This window comes from Cheilinus undulatus, linkage group 7, assembly GCF_018320785.1.
Source record: "Cheilinus undulatus linkage group 7, ASM1832078v1, whole genome shotgun sequence".
In the NCBI taxonomy this organism is placed as follows: Eukaryota; Metazoa; Chordata; class Actinopteri; order Labriformes; family Labridae; genus Cheilinus; species Cheilinus undulatus.
In genome coordinates this window covers 23,188,974-23,206,872 of record NC_054871.1, presented here as the reverse complement: position 1 = coordinate 23,206,872, position 17,899 = coordinate 23,188,974, and the positions used below count along the sequence as shown (strand labels likewise).

At 43.2% G+C, this 17,899-nt stretch overlaps 1 protein-coding gene across 1 annotated transcript; it reads left to right on the top strand.

The window, feature by feature from the left end:
- Positions 1-14,157: 14,157 nt before the first annotated feature.
- Positions 14,158-16,067, top strand: her6 (hairy-related 6). The gene is made up of 4 exons (XM_041791581.1): positions 14,158-14,576; positions 14,764-14,859; positions 14,970-15,057; positions 15,221-16,067. The coding sequence occupies exons 1-4, from the start codon at positions 14,469-14,471 to the stop codon at positions 15,760-15,762; spliced, it is 834 nt and encodes a 277-aa protein (XP_041647515.1). The 5' UTR covers positions 14,158-14,468; the 3' UTR covers positions 15,763-16,067.
- The last annotated feature ends 1,832 nt before the right edge of the window (positions 16,068-17,899 follow it).

Here is a 17,899-nt window from a genome sequence, read left to right as displayed (position 1 = left end):
GTGAAGAACAAAGGCAAGAGTTGTTGTGTCCAGAGTTTCTCCCATCTCAGCTGCTGAATCTTGACACTCCCTCAGAGTTGTCATAGGCATCTTGGTGGCCTCTCTCACTAGTCTCCTTGCACAGTCACTCAATTTGTGAGGACAGCCTGATCTAGGCCTGCATGTCACGTTCTGTCTTCTTGTCTTTTGTTTGGGTTTGTTGCTCTGTTCTTCTGCTCGCTTCTGCACATGTCAAAGCACTTTGTAAACCCATGTTTTTAAAAGTGCTTTACAAATAAAGTTATTATTAGGTCATATTCCTTCCATTTCTTTATGATGGATTTAACTAAACTCTGGGGGATGTTCAGTGTCTTGGAAATGTTTTTATATCCATCCCCTGACTTTTACTTTTCAATCACCTTTTCTCTGAGTTGATTGGAGTGTTCTTTTGTCTTCACGGTGTAATGGTAGCCAGGAATACTGATCAACCAGTGACTGGACCTTCCAGACACAGGTGTATTTATACTACAATCACTTGAGACATATTCACTACATTCAGGTGATTTCACTAATTGTGAGACTACTAGCACCAATTGGTTTGACCTCCGTTGAATGAGGCCACTTCAAAGGGTGTTCATTTTTATGTAGTCGCTTACTTTAACTCACATATTTTAATTTATTTGATATAACTTTGTAGGAATCTGTTTTTGCACATTTTTTTCCCTAATTTTTTGTTCAAAAAGGCACATTTTATTCACCATGATAGGATTTATAAAATCAATAAAAAAGGCAAAAAATACAATGGAATGAGTACTTTTCATAGGCAAATAAAATTAAGCATTAAGGAGCAGTGGTGGGCTTATTTTACACCACACTTGCTGCAGGGAGATGCTTCAATAGCTTAACCAAAGTCTGGATCAAATAAAGTGAGAGATTAATCACTGTTTTAAAAAAATTGGTGCACTGATTATGGACCTTTATAATTCTTATTCATGCAGTTAATCTTGACACCCCTAGCAAAAACAAATCATACCTGAAAGCCATCCACTGTTACATTACCAAAATATAGCGAGTGAAAAAGTAGTCCAACTTGGGTGAGATGTTTATCATTAGTTTTCCTTTGATGCTTTTCCTCACTCTTCCTCCCTCTTGTCTTCATTACTTATCATTTCTCTTGACCATAAACATCATGAACTGATCCCAGCTGCCGTCCTGCACAGGGGCCCCTTTTCTGTGAGGCGCTGAAAACAGATCAACTTGAAGGAGCGAGGAACTTGAAAGGAGGGAGCTAACTACAGGGGATAAACACATTCCTCTGCTACCCGGCCTGCCTGCTACCGTTGCTGCTGTTGCCGCCGCCAGCCGGTGCAGGGGAGCTCCCAGCGAGGAGTATTGTCGCCACAAAGCAAGGTGGAGGGGGGTGAATATCCCTGAGCTCCCTTAGATCTCACAAGCAGCAAGCAGCACTTGACCTTTCCAGCACTAAAGGAATATGACAGCCGTGAAGCCGACAGAGAGAAAAGGGAGAGAGGCGAAGGAGGGGGAGCGAGAGGCTAGAGACAAAAGCCACACAAAGTGCAGGCTGCCACCAAAACAGTTAGTTTGCAATCAACGTCAGTCATCCCTCTTGTCGGGACAGTTTGATTTCCACCTTTCAAATGAGGCGCTTATTTTTGGCCTGATAACAGCGCCGGCTAAATTGAAATTGGCAGCTCGACAATCTGCAGATAATACTCAACTACGCAGGAGATTATGTGAACAGCCCCTTCTTTTTTAGTTTACTGGAGCCCCCGCCTTATTTCTCCTGTCTAGGATGAGAAAGAAGGAAATGAGGGAGGGAGAGAGAGAAAAAGTTCTAATCTTAGTCACAATCAGAGGAGGCTGAGAAGGCAAAAATGCTCCTAAAAACGAAGGGGAGGAGGAGAGAGAAAAGGGGGGTGAGGGGAGGAGAAAAAAAAATAATGTCCCAGTGATCAGAAGGAGAGCTGGAGGTAGGGGGTGAGGTGGGATGGGGGTTGTACAGAAGAGGTGAGGTTAGAGAGAGAGAGAGAGAAAAGGAGGGAATTTCTTTAATGTTTCTGGCAGCGTACCAGCTGAGGTCTCAAGGTTATCCTGGCTTTGCAAACTCCCACGGGAAAGGTGGAGTGCTGAGGGCCGAAGGGGGGAGACAAGGGCTGGAGGTGGAAGCGAGGGGAGAGATGGCTGCCCTTTTTCTCCAGGAGGGAGGCTAAAGCTCTGGAGGGGGGGAGTAATCCTCGGGGCCCTCATGTCTGATAAGGTTGGCCTTGGCCCAGGTAGGAGGAGAAAGAAGGGCTCTGGGGCCTCCTAGGGCCTTCTTACCGACAGCTCTGCCCTCTGCCAGGTTAGCACAGGAGCCAAACTTGGAGATCTGATGAATAATTACCGAAATCATTAGTTATAATCAGATTAGAGTGATAACAATTTGATTCCCACAGAGGAGCTCTTCCTAGCATTTTTTTAGGGATGGTCAAAGATCAGGGGCAGCTATCATAAAGAATGACCAGATCCAGGAGTTCAGCATCCCTCTCAAGAACATAAAAGTAAAACTTCCATGTTGACACTAGGCATGAGTTTGAAAAACTCCTAAAACAGAAACCCAAATTATATGTTGCTCTATTTATGCATGGAACCACTGCACTTATTTACTGTTTAGATGGGCTTAATGTCCTTTCTTTTGAAAATATTTTCAAAAGTGTGTGTGTTCAGTTCTTTGTAACTGCACATGTGGTTCTAGGTTTCTTTTCTCTCCTGCTGATTTGGACTGATACTGACAACAACACATTTCCTGATATGGCTTTTCATAATAAAAGCAACGACTTTTCAGGCTACAGTGTTTTACAGCTATTTCTCTCACTTAGTTTAACATTATAGTACGCTTCTTTGAATCATCAGGGACTACAAACAAGTGAGTCATCAGTTAAAGCACACCTTTATACAGTGTTAAAGTCTTGTTTAAAGCAACAAACAGGAACAGAGACACTCTGAAAAGGGAGCACACCCTTTTCATGTTGCTGTTATTACAGACGTCAAACCTGGAGAGGTCAGACACATTTGCCTGATAACTCCACTGCACATTAATAACACCGACAAGGGCGGGTGTCATGACAAAACATGCTGACGATTGGATTCCTGAGCAGTTGTCTGTCGCATATGACTGTTACACTACATTTATTAACCCACCACCACTGCTGGAAATTTCAGCTAGAAGTGGCATCAGTTATGCCCAGGGCGGCCCACAGATTTGGCCCTGACAAACCCGGAGAATGGGCCCCATGATAGAATCAATGCGTGTGTGCTGGATGAGTAGCATTGGTGGTAGCATCCTGGCTAACAGCTACTTCATTTTAAAGCTGAAAAGTCAGTCAAACTATTACTAGGTTCTGATGATAAAATTATTTGAGCCACTTCTAAAGCCCTTTCAACCATTTTTCCTTTTTGGCCACTATTATTAGCCACTTTTCATCAATTTTGAACAACTTTCCCCTTTTTGTTCCTTTTTTTTTTACCCATTTTTGACTTATTTAAACCCCTTTCAATCCCTTTTTCACACTCATTTTTGACATTTTAAAGTCATTATTGCCAAGTTTTACCTATTCCTATTTTTGAAATAGAATTTCACCACTTTCTCCCCAGTTTTGCATCTTTTAACACATTTTTGCCACTTATTAATCCTATTTCACCAACATTTCCACCCATTTCTGTCACTTTTAAACCCTTTCTACCACTTTTCCTGCCTGTTTTTTGCAACTTCCCCCTACGATTGCTTCTGTTGACCTATTTCTGCCACTTTTAATCCAGTTCCAACACTCTTTACACATTTAAGCCAATTTTAACTGCATTTCACTATTTGTAATGCCCATTTTGGCACTTTCAATCCCTTTTAACAATTTTATCTTCAGGTTTTTGACACCTTTTCTCCTTAATTGTCACTTCCTGCCTATTTTTGCCACCTTAAAGCCATTTCTGCTACTTTAATCTCCAATTTAAACACCTTTTCTGCCAATTTCTGCCACTTTAAAACCCTTTCCATCACTTTTTCTGCCTGTTTTTGCCATTTCCACCTTTTGTCACCTCTGTTGACCAATTTTTCTCCACTTTCAAGCCCCTATTCCCTACAATTAAACTCTTTGCCTTTGCTTTAGCATCTTTACCACTTTCTGTCTATTTTTGCTTCTGTCGACACGTTTTTTCCACCTCAAAACCATTTCTGCTACTTTTAAAATCCCATTTCACCACCTTTTCCACACATTCTTGCTACTTTTAACTCAGTTTAATGCTGTTTTAAGAAAAAGGGTTCACATTTATAAGAGGGCTACATAGGACGGCATAATAAATAAATAAACAGTAGTTGTTGCTTCGATAGCAGTAGTTATCATTTAGATAGAAAATTAAATATTGTTACCACAGATTAACTTTACAATGTACCGTGATTTTGCTAACCTCAATGGGCCTGTCTGGGAAGAGACCCCCTTTATCCCTCTTTATGGGTGCCTCATATGTGCTTTTTGTGGTAGGAATGCTACATACATAATAGTATTAATAATGGTTTACCACCTACCACTTATTTATCGTGATATATTCAGACTCATGTAATGTGTTTTCTGCATATCCAAAAAAAGCATTTGCAGAAAACACATCACAACAGTCTGAACTATGAAATTGTCATCAATTGCCCAGCTCTAGTCCAGATCTAACTATGAAACATAACAAGGTCTAGTTTCCAACCACTAAAATTTATGACAGCTTCCTCAGTGAAATCACCATTCTCACCTTAAACCTTCCCCTCTTCAATCCCAACCCCAAAACTTAACCTCATCACCTTTATGCAAATGTAAACAAACTGCATTTTTATCTTGGTATGAGGTGATGACGGGGCTGATCAGTGTCTGTGTGGGAAAGATCTATATCGATACTCTGCAAGTGTTTGTTTACACTAAACTAGGCCTATTAGAGATAATGATTCACAGCATCAAGCTGTCAGTTTAGGGAGCAGTGCATGTGTGTGTGTTTGTTCCTGCCTCTTCAAAGGCTGGCCTTCTTATCTACAGTAAACAAACGGCCTCCTCCAGAGGAAATGGGGAGGCTTCATGCACCTGTAATTCAAATGTCCCAGTGCTGCCGCTCAGAGATTCTTCCCCCACTCACTTTTTGTGGACCTTATGCCTAATGGATAGAAAAATAAAGCAGCAGGCTGTTTAATGGATCAAAAAGGAAAAATACTGTTTCAGCTGTGGGGTTTTTTGTTTGTTAAGAGAGACAAATTGGAAATGTCTTGTGTATAGACTGTTAATTTTCCTAATATCAGCTTCACTTGACCAGTGATTCAGCTCAACAAGCTGAAAGAGAAAACTTACATATTTATCTATAGCACTGTAACCCAGAGATCTGATTAACTCGGATAGAAAATGTAAAAAAAAATAACTAAATGTAAATTTTACTCTACGCTATCTTTTATCTCTCCTGTTGTTTGACAGTTTGAGCTCTGTATACAAATATGTCTGCAGTCGGAACATGCAGTTAATGGTGGTTAAACCACATTTGCATGAGCGGCCCTCACCCCCACCCGCACCACCACAACCACCAGCAGCAGAAGCAGCCGTATTCCCAGTTCGCTTCAGCCTCAGGCATACTAACCAGGAGACCCAGGCCAGCTTGCTGGTCCTCTCCCCAACCGCTTCCTCTCCACCGCTGCTGGGTTTGACTCACCGTGACCGCTGACCTTTCAGCGCTACACCAGCCTCCCCCTCACATGCAAAATAGCGCCGGTCTGCTCCAGGAGGCATCAGAGAAAAAAGGAGAGGGTCGGATGGAGGGAAGGAAGGAAGAGAGAAGAAGAATAAGAAGGAGGAGGAGGAGTGACGTGGATGATGGAAACTGAAGGAGAGGAGGGGGGTGTTGATGGTGGTTTTAAGAGGGGGAGTGGGACGAGCAAGTGGGAATCGGAGCAAAGGAGAGAGAGACCCCTAAAGGAAGTGTGATCGTCTTGGTCTCTGAAGTGGAGAGAGGCAGTGGCAGCCGCCTGGGGAAGAGGCTCCGGTCTACAGCCCCGCACTGAGGCCTTAAAACATTTCTCTCTCTGTTTCAGCCAGCCAAAACGGACCCCAGCGCCTGTGTCTGCGAGGCTTACAGTGACCCGTGCTGATCTTTCTGTGTGTGAGCAAAAGAAAGCGTGAGCACATCCACTGTACTTATTGTTTTCCTTGCTCCCAGGCTGCTCCAGGCTCCTCGGTTGGTGTGTATGAGGGGAGGTAAGCGATGTGTGCGGCTGTATCTGGAGAGCCTCCAAACCCCCCTCATCTCCTCTGCTCTCCTCTCCTCCTTCTGTTCTCTCTCTGCTCGGAGGATCTGTCAGTTCTCCTTCTCTCTCTTTGTCCCCGCTTTGATCCTGCTCTCCAAGCCTTGGCTGGCCTCGCTAACAGCAGCTGAGCACAGGTCCTACTCCACTCCCACTAATAACACACATTCATGCCACGCTGGAATGATGTGTGCACACAATCAAACACACAAACACTCTCACTCCCCCTCTCCGCTCTCTCACACACTCCAAAATCGGTAAGGACTGGCTCTGCTATCATTCAGCGCTTTCTGTAAGTTGTCGGAGCTTATCGCTTTCACACAACCCTCCGTTTGCTGTAACCCTGCGCTCACACACTGAGCTTCATAGGTGATGGTTCACTCTATTCTGAAAATTGTAGGTGGTGCTGGAGCTTCTAAATGCAGCTAGATAGTGTTTTCTGGTAGGTTGCTGTTTTCCACAGCCAAAAGTAGGCAGAAGTGCATTGACAGTTTGGTACATTTGTGTCAAGATGTGACATTTTTAAGGTTAAAAACTATCGATTTAAAGCAAACATGCATGGCAAAGGTACCCTGTGTAGTCTAGTTCAAACTACTTTGATTATGTTTAAAGTTACTCAGCACATTTTGGATGCATCAGGACCCCACTTTTGTATATTTGTTGGCTCAAAAATCATTTGCAAAGTCTGTTGTTGAAATATTTCAAATTTGCTTCATTTGCAGTTGCATTTGGTTTGCATTATCAGCACCTGAAGTTAGCAAAAACTATGAAACATACAGTTTTTTCCTTTCACTATAATGCTAGGACACATCATACGGAGTATCACTGATCTCAGCAGTTGTCAAGCAACTGACATGGCTCGAATTTAGTTAGACCACTGTCCTTGTCCCGATATTCAAGCACCAGGGGGGAATTAATGTATTGATGGATGTTCTGTATGTCCGAAGGTTGGTGGCAATATGCCTCATTGTATCTACTTTCTACTGGACCTTCTTCTGCTGTCACTGTGTTTGTTGTGCTTCCTCCTTCAGCTTGATCCTGATTGGCTATTGGTCAATTTCCACATAACATACCATGGAGAGTGTGCTCAACTGTCCTCAGTGTCCCCCCACACAACAGGATTTCTGATCATAAATACTGAACATGTTTGATATTTACTATTTCTAGTCGAGGCCGCTTCTGTCATCTTCTGAGCAGATCGGATTGTACTGAACCAGTGTTACAGTAACTCTGTTTTACGGTAACTGGTAGTGTAACGTGTTTCTTTTTAAACTCATTTACACCGTTACAATTACAGAGAATTCAAACCACTGGTTACTGGTTATTTTATACTCCTTAAACAGTGTACAAACGTGTGACTTGAAATGCATCCCTTAATACGAGTTTAGAAACTTTTGTTTCACCACTTTCCACCATAATGATAATAACTACAATGTTTTACGAATTTTGAGTTATTTTCTCTCACATTGCCCTAACAACTCAAATTAATGTGATGTGTACAATAATGGTTATTGAAGCAAAAAAGTAATGGCATATCACTATTTTTCAGTAACTTGCCCATCACTGTCCTGAACACACCCCAGGAAAGTCTGGCAAGATAAACTTCAGAACCCTCTGATAATCATGTCTTTGCTGACTTTGGTCAGAAAGGGGGAAAACAACCTAAAATTGGCAAGACTTTTTTGTAGTACTATGTGCCCCGTCATATCTAGCTACTATTTACCAAAGCTGCACTGCTTTTCCCTCTATCCATGCACTTCACAGTGTTCAACTCCTTCAGCAGACACATTTCTCCTCTAGTCCTTCTCACTTTTAAGTCCATCATGTTAATACTGTTGTCTTTTTTCCTTCTGTCTTTTTTTCATTCTTCTGTGTATGGTTTTATGCTGTTTGACTTAAGGAACTGTGTAGCAAATGCCAATTGAATCCCTAACTGCATTATCAAGATGCATTCAGATTGCAGATGCAGTCAGACTAACATGTTTATCTATACTTTAAAATTCCATTTTAAGTTAGACTTACTCAATGAAATTGACTTTTCATTGCAATGAAAATACCAGAGCAGTCTCAAACCATTACAGTATACAGTTGAGTAAAAAAGGAACAAAGTCTGTTCGCCTATTAAAAAGTGCCAATCACAGCGAAAACTGCCCTTCATATTGTGCATAACTTCCCTGCTACTACTTTCCATGTTGCCTACCCTTTTGATTTTGGGTTGATTTTCATTTCTGCATGCATGTTAAGACTTCAGACTCCTATGTGAGTAGACTGCTGTAGCTCACATTCCTGATTCGCACATCTCATACGCCAAGAATCTGAAGAATAGAGGGCTCGCCTAACACATTCATCTGGTAAACCACTCATAGACAGTGTTTAGGAAAGGGCAGAGCCATTGGAAATAAAATTGGAGGATGATTGGATGAACCCTCTGTCTGTCACATCTTTACGGGCCAATCAGAGCAACAAAACACGTGATGTATTCACTACTGAGCTGCGCCCCTACCGAAGGAGTAAATGCCATAGAGAACTGCTCAACGGGAATCTTGGCAACTGTAGATATGTCAGTACATGCCTTTTGTCATTTTTGAAAAGAAAACTCAATGTTGTTCTTTGTCCTTCTTTTAACAAAGAAATGCCATCAAGTTCTGATAAAACTGGCACTTTAGCAGCATCCACGCTAATGTCTTCCACCATAATTCGACCGGCCTCTTGTTGCTGCTTGCTTATGTCACGACTCCACCGCACCTGAAAGTACTGCCCCTCGACGCTGATAGGTCCTGTCACTTTCTAACCGGGCCCAAACAGTTCATTTGGGAGCTTTGCAAGATGGATTTGCCAGTGAGGGCGTATCCATCTGCTTTGCAAGGTTAGAGCTCGCCTATGTTCCCATTAAGCCACACCTGTCTCTTGGCCAAAATAGGAATGAAAATGACAGCGAGACATATTTATCTTGTTTGAGCAGATAAATATCAACATTGTAATGAAAAGACAAACATGAGGGCCTGACAAAAATAGTTTAGTAACAAGTCAGCTTTTTTGAGTTGAGGGGTCCAACTTAGTTCATATTTTGCCATTAAGCTGATATAACATGCTCATGACTAAAAACTGATGAGTTGGCAGAAAATTTGTCCAATAGAAATATATGTATGTGTGTGTGTGTGTGTGTGTGTGTATATATATATACACAGTGCTTAACAAATTTATTAGACCACCACCCAAAGTAAGGTTTATGCCACAGCTGCCCTAAATTAACAGCATTGGTAATTAATTACCATAATCATTTTTTATGTTTCTGCAATGGTTAATACACCAATATGTAGAAGCTCTTTAACCCAAATGATGTTTTTAGTGCTAAAATATAATTATTATTGTTATCCATGAATTTTCAAATTTACTGATTTACAAAAAAACTGAAAAAACAGTAAAGCACACTAATATTTCTTGATTAATATGTCAAATGATAGTTATTTACTTGCATTCCTGAACAGAAAAAAATTAGTTTTAGTGGTTGAATGTTATGCTTGATTAATTTTTCACTTCTCAGAGAAGCCCAGTGAGCCAGCTCAAATTTAGGTAGAAAAAGGTGAATTCTGTTTGAAATCCCTCATTCCTGCTCAAAATGGTAAAATGATGCTGGATGGTCTTTGAGACAAATATGACAGGTGGTCTGATAATTTTGTTAAGCACTGTATATATATATATTAGTTAGCATAACTAATGTAATTGTGCCAACTATTTAAGGTGAGCCTCCTTAACTTAAATCTTTATTTTCACTTGGTATGCTTACATAATTTAGGAAAACCCAATGTAATGTGTTGTATCAACTAGTTAAATTATCAAAAGGGCACCTAGTACTTCTGAATTTGTTCATTCAACATCAATCAAGTTGCCTTTTTTCAGTGTTGTAGAATATTTCACACTGAAGATCAACAGTATACTTGCACACCTGTTTTTTTCTTTTTTAAGTAAAATCCTGGTGTGACATTTTTTTGAAGGAACTCGCCTTCTTTATATATGATGCTTTTATTTTGATGTTTTTCCCTGCTCAGTTATACAATAAATCTTGATTATTTTCAGGAGATTTGTGAAAGTAAAACATACTAAGAAGATCAGGATTGAGACACCAGGGGTTTACAGCCAACACCCAGGACAGACGCGCCTGTTATGAAAGCTGTGAGCTAGTTCTGTTGCGTTGCAGCTGTCACACAGCCAACACGCAGCCTTCTAATGTTGGGGACAATCCTGAACAGAGCTTGACTGTTTATCTCTGCTATTTCGTCCTGTGTTAACATAAGAGAAGCTTTTCTCTAAAAGAATCTCATCCGTCTTTCCTTCTTATGCAACTTGCAAGTAAAGAGTATGAACTGTGAATTTATGACTGTTTAATTTACATTTTACTGTACGTCCACTCTCCAAACAGAGTTGCGGCGTTCATTGGCTGTTATTGAGCAGCGACTGCTCACATTGGCCCCTAGGCTCTATAGGGAATGAAGAGATTTCTGTTGACTTGTTAGCCATGCTAATCACAGTGTGAACTGTTGGATAAGTCAAGTCACTCAACAACTGTGCTGCAGCCTCTTGAGAAAAACAGGTCTGCATCCACACAGTGCCACCCTCAGTTTGGCAGCAGCAGCCACATGACACCTCGAGGCTGGCCCTGATACAGCCCGTCTGACTGCCTGCTTACTTCCCACTCTTCTTGCCAGGCAGTAATGAAGCTTAAATGCCAGCATAGACATTTAAGCTTCAACCCCACCTCACACAGACACAGACGCACACTTGTCACCCTTATGGCACCAGGAGCACCCGTTGGCAGCAGCTTTGTTCACCAATAGCTTACACATTAAGGCATAAGCAGTAGGTGACAGTAGGCCAGAATGTTTTGTGAGTTCAGTATCTCACACTTTCACACACACTTTAGCCCCACAATCTCCCTGCCTAATTGCATTATTGCTGCATTATTGCAGTGTGCAGAGGTCCATGGTCGAGAGGGCTTAATAAAGATATGAGATCCTGGGAAAGACTGGGAGCGGTGGAATGAGAAAAGAGGAAGAGGGAGATAAAAATGGGGAGGGCAGCAAGGAGGAGGCAATATAAAAAGAGATAAAACTGGAAAGAGGATAAGATCAAGTGGGATGAAGGTTGGTGGAGGGACACATGAGGGGAGGGGGTCACAGGTAGGAAAAAAGAGTGTGGGAATTTGAAGACCAAATGCCAGGTGTCCCAAATAAAAAACAAAAATCAAGTTAGTTTGTTTTTCTGCCTACTGGCCTGAGCTTTATCACAGGCTTTTGATCTGTAAAGTATCTCTAAACATCTCATGATCAAACGCTCTTACAACAGGGAGCTCTCTTAGTCAGCCTCTTTCCCACACATTTCTTAAGACAGCAACAGGTAACACTCCGGGGACTCTGTGCAGCCAGGTGCACACAGTAACATGTCTAACTCACAAGGGAGAAAAAAAGGGAGGGAGCTGTGTGACTCAGTCCACCGGCGGAGACCTCTTGCAACGTGAGCGTGAGAAAGTCACTCAGGCGGAGCGCGTTTCAAAACTCCGTCTGCCTCACATCAGTGCGTTTGTTTTGGAACTCTGTCAGTGGCATTGTGTGAGGGAAAATGAGTCAGGTGCGCGGCTCACAACAATGAAACATGTTAGTGATGGGTTTGACAGAGGCGGCATTGTTGCACATGAAGGACTTTAAGATTTAAGCTGTTTTAAGTATGTACAGATCAGCCTATTCTGCCAAAGACAAGCATGCAATTACGCAGAAGACGCGTGTGGTTTCACTGAAGTCTGTATATGCTAGTTACTCATTTTGGAGCGCGTGGAACTTGCTTTGATGATCATTTTGAGCCTTTGATGAAAGTTTTTCTTTCTCACTTTGTGGGAGAAATCACCAGAAGTTTTAAAGTATGTGACAATAAAATGCTTAAAGGGGCATAAAAACGCTTAAATATAAGCTTCAGCAGACATAACATAATTCATACGCGTCTCCAAGCTGCTGGAGGTGATGTCATAGTTCCCAGACTTTATAATTTACTGCTGCGTGCTCACATTGCAGACTTGAAGAGAACCTAAAACCATCCCTGCGCCTCTTTCTCGTGCTTAGCTGAGGATCCGGATCCCCCGTGCTGCTGCTCTCGCTGCTCCGCGGTGCCTATCAAATTCACGATCTTGCGGCCAGCCGCCGGCGACGCCCCGCAGATCCAGGCGGCAAGCCGGCGAGAGGAGTGCCTTCCCCTGGTCGCCTGCGCGCCACGTGTCGCGGTCTCTGCAGCAGCTGGAGGTGTGTGCGCTCAGCGGAGAGACTTTTAGGAGCGCCATACTCTCACGAAACAAAATAAAAGAGAGTAGATCGCTAAATCATGGAAACATCAACTTTATTTTCTAAAAAATAGCGCTAGGATCGGGGATTGTGCTTGTTGATATTGTTTTATGGGAAGAAGAAAGTTGATAAAACCAAACACAAGTTAATAACAAAGACTTATGAATGGATCGACTTCAGATTTTTTGTTTTTGCGCATTCACCCTAATGACTCTTCAAACTTTAAATACCCACTTCATTAAACGTGTGACAGATATAGGGCAGGGTCATATAAACTTCTCTGTTTGTGGGTCGCACAACTTGAAAATATAGAGCTGCTGTCCACTAATAAACTTATAAGACGCAGTTATTGCCCCTATTTATTTCCTGTCTTTCCCGCTCGTCTGCTCTTACCTCTCTCCAGCTGCAATAAAGATAAGGAAATGAAATTATGACCTGAAATCTTAAAGAAGCCTTGAACGCTGTGGGGGCGACCAGGCTGAGAAGAGGTGGTGGTGGTGGTGGAGGAGGAGGAGGAGAACAAGGAGGGAGGAGGAGGAATCGGTCTGATCGTGTGAGCTCTCCTCTCCGGGCTCAGAAATATCTCTGCTCTGGCTCACATTCCGATAAGGGAGCCCGATCCAGCTCTCTCTGTGGGCGTGGTTTTCCCAGGCTTTTAAAACAGCAGCTGCTATTTACCTTCCCCTCTAATGTAAACCACCGCCGCCGCTGCCACATAACCCTCCCCTCTCCTCTCCTCTCCTCTCCTCACCCCTCCAGCCTCATCCACCGGCCCGGCGGCCCCCCGGCAGCCCGGCGGCCAAACCTCCAACCACCGCGCTCATAAAACATCCTGGCACGTGCTCCACATTCACAACACCGAAGGATGGTTTAAAAGCCAAAATGCGTACCACAGAGTTAGGAAACAGCAGTGGTAAATAACGTGGAAAAAGGAGTGTGCGAGTTTAATTTTATGTCCTCTTTTGAGGGTTAAGCTAAATTAACGCTACTTTAGGGACATTATGGCTGATATATGACGGTGTGTTTGGTTACATGCAAAGGTTCACAAACGCCGTTACACAACTGACAAATCCTCCTGGGAAGTTTGTCAGAAAGGAAAACAAAACGTCTCCCTCCTGTGCCCCCAAACCATGACAAAAAATCAGATTTAACACTTTACCTGTTGCGTTTTAATAGTAAAAAAGTTTATTTATTATTCAAAGTCAGTATTTATGTTGGACATCGTCGTCATTATTATTGGCATCGTCATTATTAGGTGTTGGATAAGTATTGTATGCAGATATTTAGCATTTTGTACAGTTATATTACTTTATAATGGCTGTTTTATCCGCCCTTATCAGTTCCCTGCTAGTTAAGAGTCCACTGCCCGCTCCCGGTGTCGGTGCCCAGTCAGCGGCTCCACTGTTAATATGTAAACGGTACGATGATTGAAGACTGAAGGCAGTTTCCCCGGCTGTGCCCTGAACCCGGGCCTCGCGCCATTGGCCGCCAGCTCAAGCGGCCAAACAACCAATGGGAGGGCGCCGACCACGAGCCGTCCTCCCTCGGGCCGCGTGTCCCTCGCCGTGATTGGTGGAAAGTTACTGTGGGAAAGAAAGTTTGGGAAGTTTCACACGAGCCGTTCGCGTGCAGTGCGAGATATAAATACAAGCCACACGCGGAGAGCCCAACAGAGAGACTCTGCATCCGCTCCTGATAACTGCTGCTGCGCATCGCTCTGACGGATTTAACTCACATCTCAGGATTTTTTGAGGGAAAGAGATCTTGACAATTCGCCTCACACCCCTTTTAACTAGCAAGACTGGATCGTAATTTGCTGTGTTTTGTGGGATATTTTCACTGAGAAGATGCCTGCCGATATGATGGAAAAAACCTCCTCCTCTCCGGTTGCTGCGACCCCGGCAAGCATGAACACAACTCCCGATAAACCCAAGACAGCCTCTGAGCACCGAAAGGTTAGTACTAAGCATTTATTCATAATTTTAACACGTCACTTTTATATTAATTTAAGAATAAATCATAGACTCTTTATTTCGGACTCAGCTTTTACGCAAACCGCTCATCCAGAGCCACAAGTTTCATTGTTAAGCACGAGACAAGGCAAGAAATTCATCAGTTAATGTTGTTTGTTCTTTTCATTAGTCATCAAAGCCAATTATGGAGAAGAGGAGAAGAGCCAGAATCAACGAGAGCTTGGGACAGCTGAAAACTCTCATCCTGGATGCGCTCAAAAAAGATGTAAGTACTCACTTTGCTTCCTGGCTATTAATAGATTTTAAAAGTAACCCTGTCAAACAGAGAGAAAGTGAGCGCGTAATCTTAACCATGTGTGTTTTCCGTCCACTCAGAGCTCCAGACACTCTAAACTTGAGAAGGCGGACATCCTGGAGATGACGGTGAAGCATCTGCGGAACCTCCAGAGGGCTCAGATGACCGGTAAGTCGCATTTTCCGGACTCATGTCTGCAAGCATATCTAGGCTAGATAACAATCATGCGTAAATTCCGATTGCATATTGCTCTTTGAGAGTTTTGCAAATGAAATATTGGATGAAAATGATTGCCCTGACTTACATGTACCTCTGTTTTTTTTCTCTGCAGCTGCGCTTAACACAGACCCCACAGTCCTGGGAAAATACCGTGCAGGTTTCAGCGAGTGCATGAATGAAGTCACCCGATTCCTTTCCACCTGCGAGGGTGTCAACACCGAGGTGAGGACGCGGCTCCTCGGACACTTGGCCAACTGCATGACCCAGATCAACGCAATGAACTACCCCAGCCAGCATCAGCACCAGCACCAGCTGCCACCCAGCGCCGGACCGACCCACCCCTCCTTCGGCCAGTCTATGGTGCAGATCCCCAGCTCTTCTCCGCAGGTCCTGCCCATGAACGCGGTGTCCTGTAAAGGGGGCTCCTCGCCGGCTAGTTTACCTTCAGACGCCACCAAAGTGTACGGCGGTTTCCAGATCGTGCCTGCCACAGACGGACAGTTTGCATTCCTCATACCCAACGCTGCGTTTGCGCCAAACGGCCCTGTTATCCCCGTGTACGCCAACAACGTCAGCACGCCGGTCCCTGTACCGGCAGCAGTTTCCCCTGGAGCCCCGTCAGGAAACACAGACTCAGTCTGGAGACCGTGGTGAACAGTGGAGAAAAAAAGGACCACAAAGACTTTGAATGACACTTAATAGTTCTCTCTTTGTTTAATGTTAGAAAGTTGTTTTTGAATTTGTTATTTTTCTTGTAAAATGGAGAGAGTATGCACTATATTTGTACAGCTAACAAGGGAGTAAAGTTCATATTGAAATGAGATCTGTAATGTGGAAGTCCGTTCACTGCATTTTTTATATATTTGAGTTGTCTTTTTTACTGTGATGCCAAAGAAATGTTTAATGCTCTTATGATGTTCTTCGTTTTGGAAGACGAATAAATTTGTAAAGATATTAAAAAAAACACGCCATGCTTCTGTGTTGTTTGTTGTTATACTGTGCGTAATGCGCAAAACTGCCAATATTACGCATTTCTATCAGTGAATCATGATGTAGTCGCACTTAAGCTATAGTTGGAAGGGTTTCCTCTGTGGAAAGCAGCAAAGCTGAGTGATGGCTTCAACTAAGAGAGCTACCAGTGATTTTACAACTCCACATTGAAGTGGAAAATATTTTTGATATATATTTATCTCTCCTCATGAAATCAGCAGGTGGTTGTGAAACTACTTTTTGGATTCATTCAGTGTCTGAATTTGGTAGAAAATGGGTTTTAAAATCTTGCTCTTTTAAAACAGAAGATTAGCATATAAGAGGTATAAGATGAGAGATATTTTCTTCACAAAAATCATGCCTCAGATCAGAATCTACAGTCATAATTGTGGTTTTTATTTAACTGCATGTGCCCTGCTTTAGCATCACTGTATTCTGTTCTACTGTCTGGCTCAGACTATCATTGCACTCTTGGCTAATTTTCTTCCATAATCTAAACAGAAATTACCCTTAAATTGACTGGTGCTAGGCTTTCTTGTGCTGTTATCCAGCAGCAGTTTCACCTTTCCCTGTGGAAACTTTGGCGCATACAGAGGTCACTTACGCCATCTAGCAGCGGTAGAGCGCATTGCACTGTGATTGGTATTTGGAGGATCAATGAGTGGGGCATGAATGGCTTTTGTGGGTGGACAACAGAATCACAGAATCTGTGAAATTAAGCAGATAATCATCTAGATACAGATTAATATAGGATACATATTCATTTTAAATATGAATATAAAGACAGGGGTATTTCAGTGGTTCATTTTGGGATAGCTTGTCTTGCTAGTATTATTTAATCAAACTTTGTCAATTAAATCCCTCTTTTTTGTATTTTGATTGCTTTTAAGGCAAAACTCTCAATGATTTCTCATCAATGTGACTCAAGAGCATTCCTATTTAAAGGTTACTGAAAAAGAGAGAGGTAACTTACTAACTAAGCCAACCATGTGAAACTAATGAGCTAAAAAGGTAAGAAATCATCATTTTGAGGATTTCCACTGTTCACTCAACTTTATAATGGCTAACAGTATTAATCTCTTGTGCAGAGGAGCCTCAGGCCGCATCCTGAATCAGAGCTGAGGGAGTTCCGTCATGCCAGGGGGGGTCAACAGCAGCAGCAGGACATGTTAAACACCTCATCACTAAGCCATGTGGTAGCGCTCTGCTCTGCTCTGCCCAGGTGTGTGTGCCCCCTCCAGCTATCCAAGTGTGGCCCTTTATTTGAGGGTGTGTGTGTGTGTGAGTGGGGAGGGGGTGCAGGTGTTTGCAATTATCAGTATGCTAAGAGGCACAAAGTGTGGATAAGTGCCATCATTTTGAATTTCCATCACACCTTTTTACGGGGGGCCATGCATCCCTGTTTGATTGAAGCCATGTGTGTGCTCGTGCCTGTGCGTGCATATTTGATGCGTGTTTGTGCAGGGTGCTGGTTGAGGACATGCCTGGCCAAAGGGCACAATGGGTGGGGTGGGACGGGGGGAGTTCAAGGAAAGGCCTACCACACGGGATAACAGCCTCTCTCCTGTGAGCCAGGGCTCCTCCACACACACACAGTCACACACACGTATGAGAAACGTTCCCACAGCATTCCAGCTGTGCTCGGACCAGTGTCGAGCTTCCTGCCCTGAGCCCTGAGGCCACAGCTGGACATAGGACGTCTGGGAGGCACGTGGTGTGACCCGGACAACACCCAGCTGCTGAGCCCTCCTTCCTCCTCTTCCTCCCCACTCCCACCAACATCTTCAGTCAGTGGTCTCTT

Bases quoted from the DNA above. Each gene is read 5' to 3' on its own strand.
- her6 (XM_041791581.1), top strand. From the start codon at position 14,469: ATGCCTGCCGATATGATGGAAAAAACCTCCTCCTCTCCGGTTGCTGCG. The intron at 14,577-14,763 runs GTTAGTACTAAG...TCTTTTCATTAG, and splicing joins CAGCCTCTGAGCACCGAAAG to TCATCAAAGCCAATTATGGA. The intron at 14,860-14,969 runs GTAAGTACTCAC...CCGTCCACTCAG, and splicing joins TGGATGCGCTCAAAAAAGAT to AGCTCCAGACACTCTAAACT.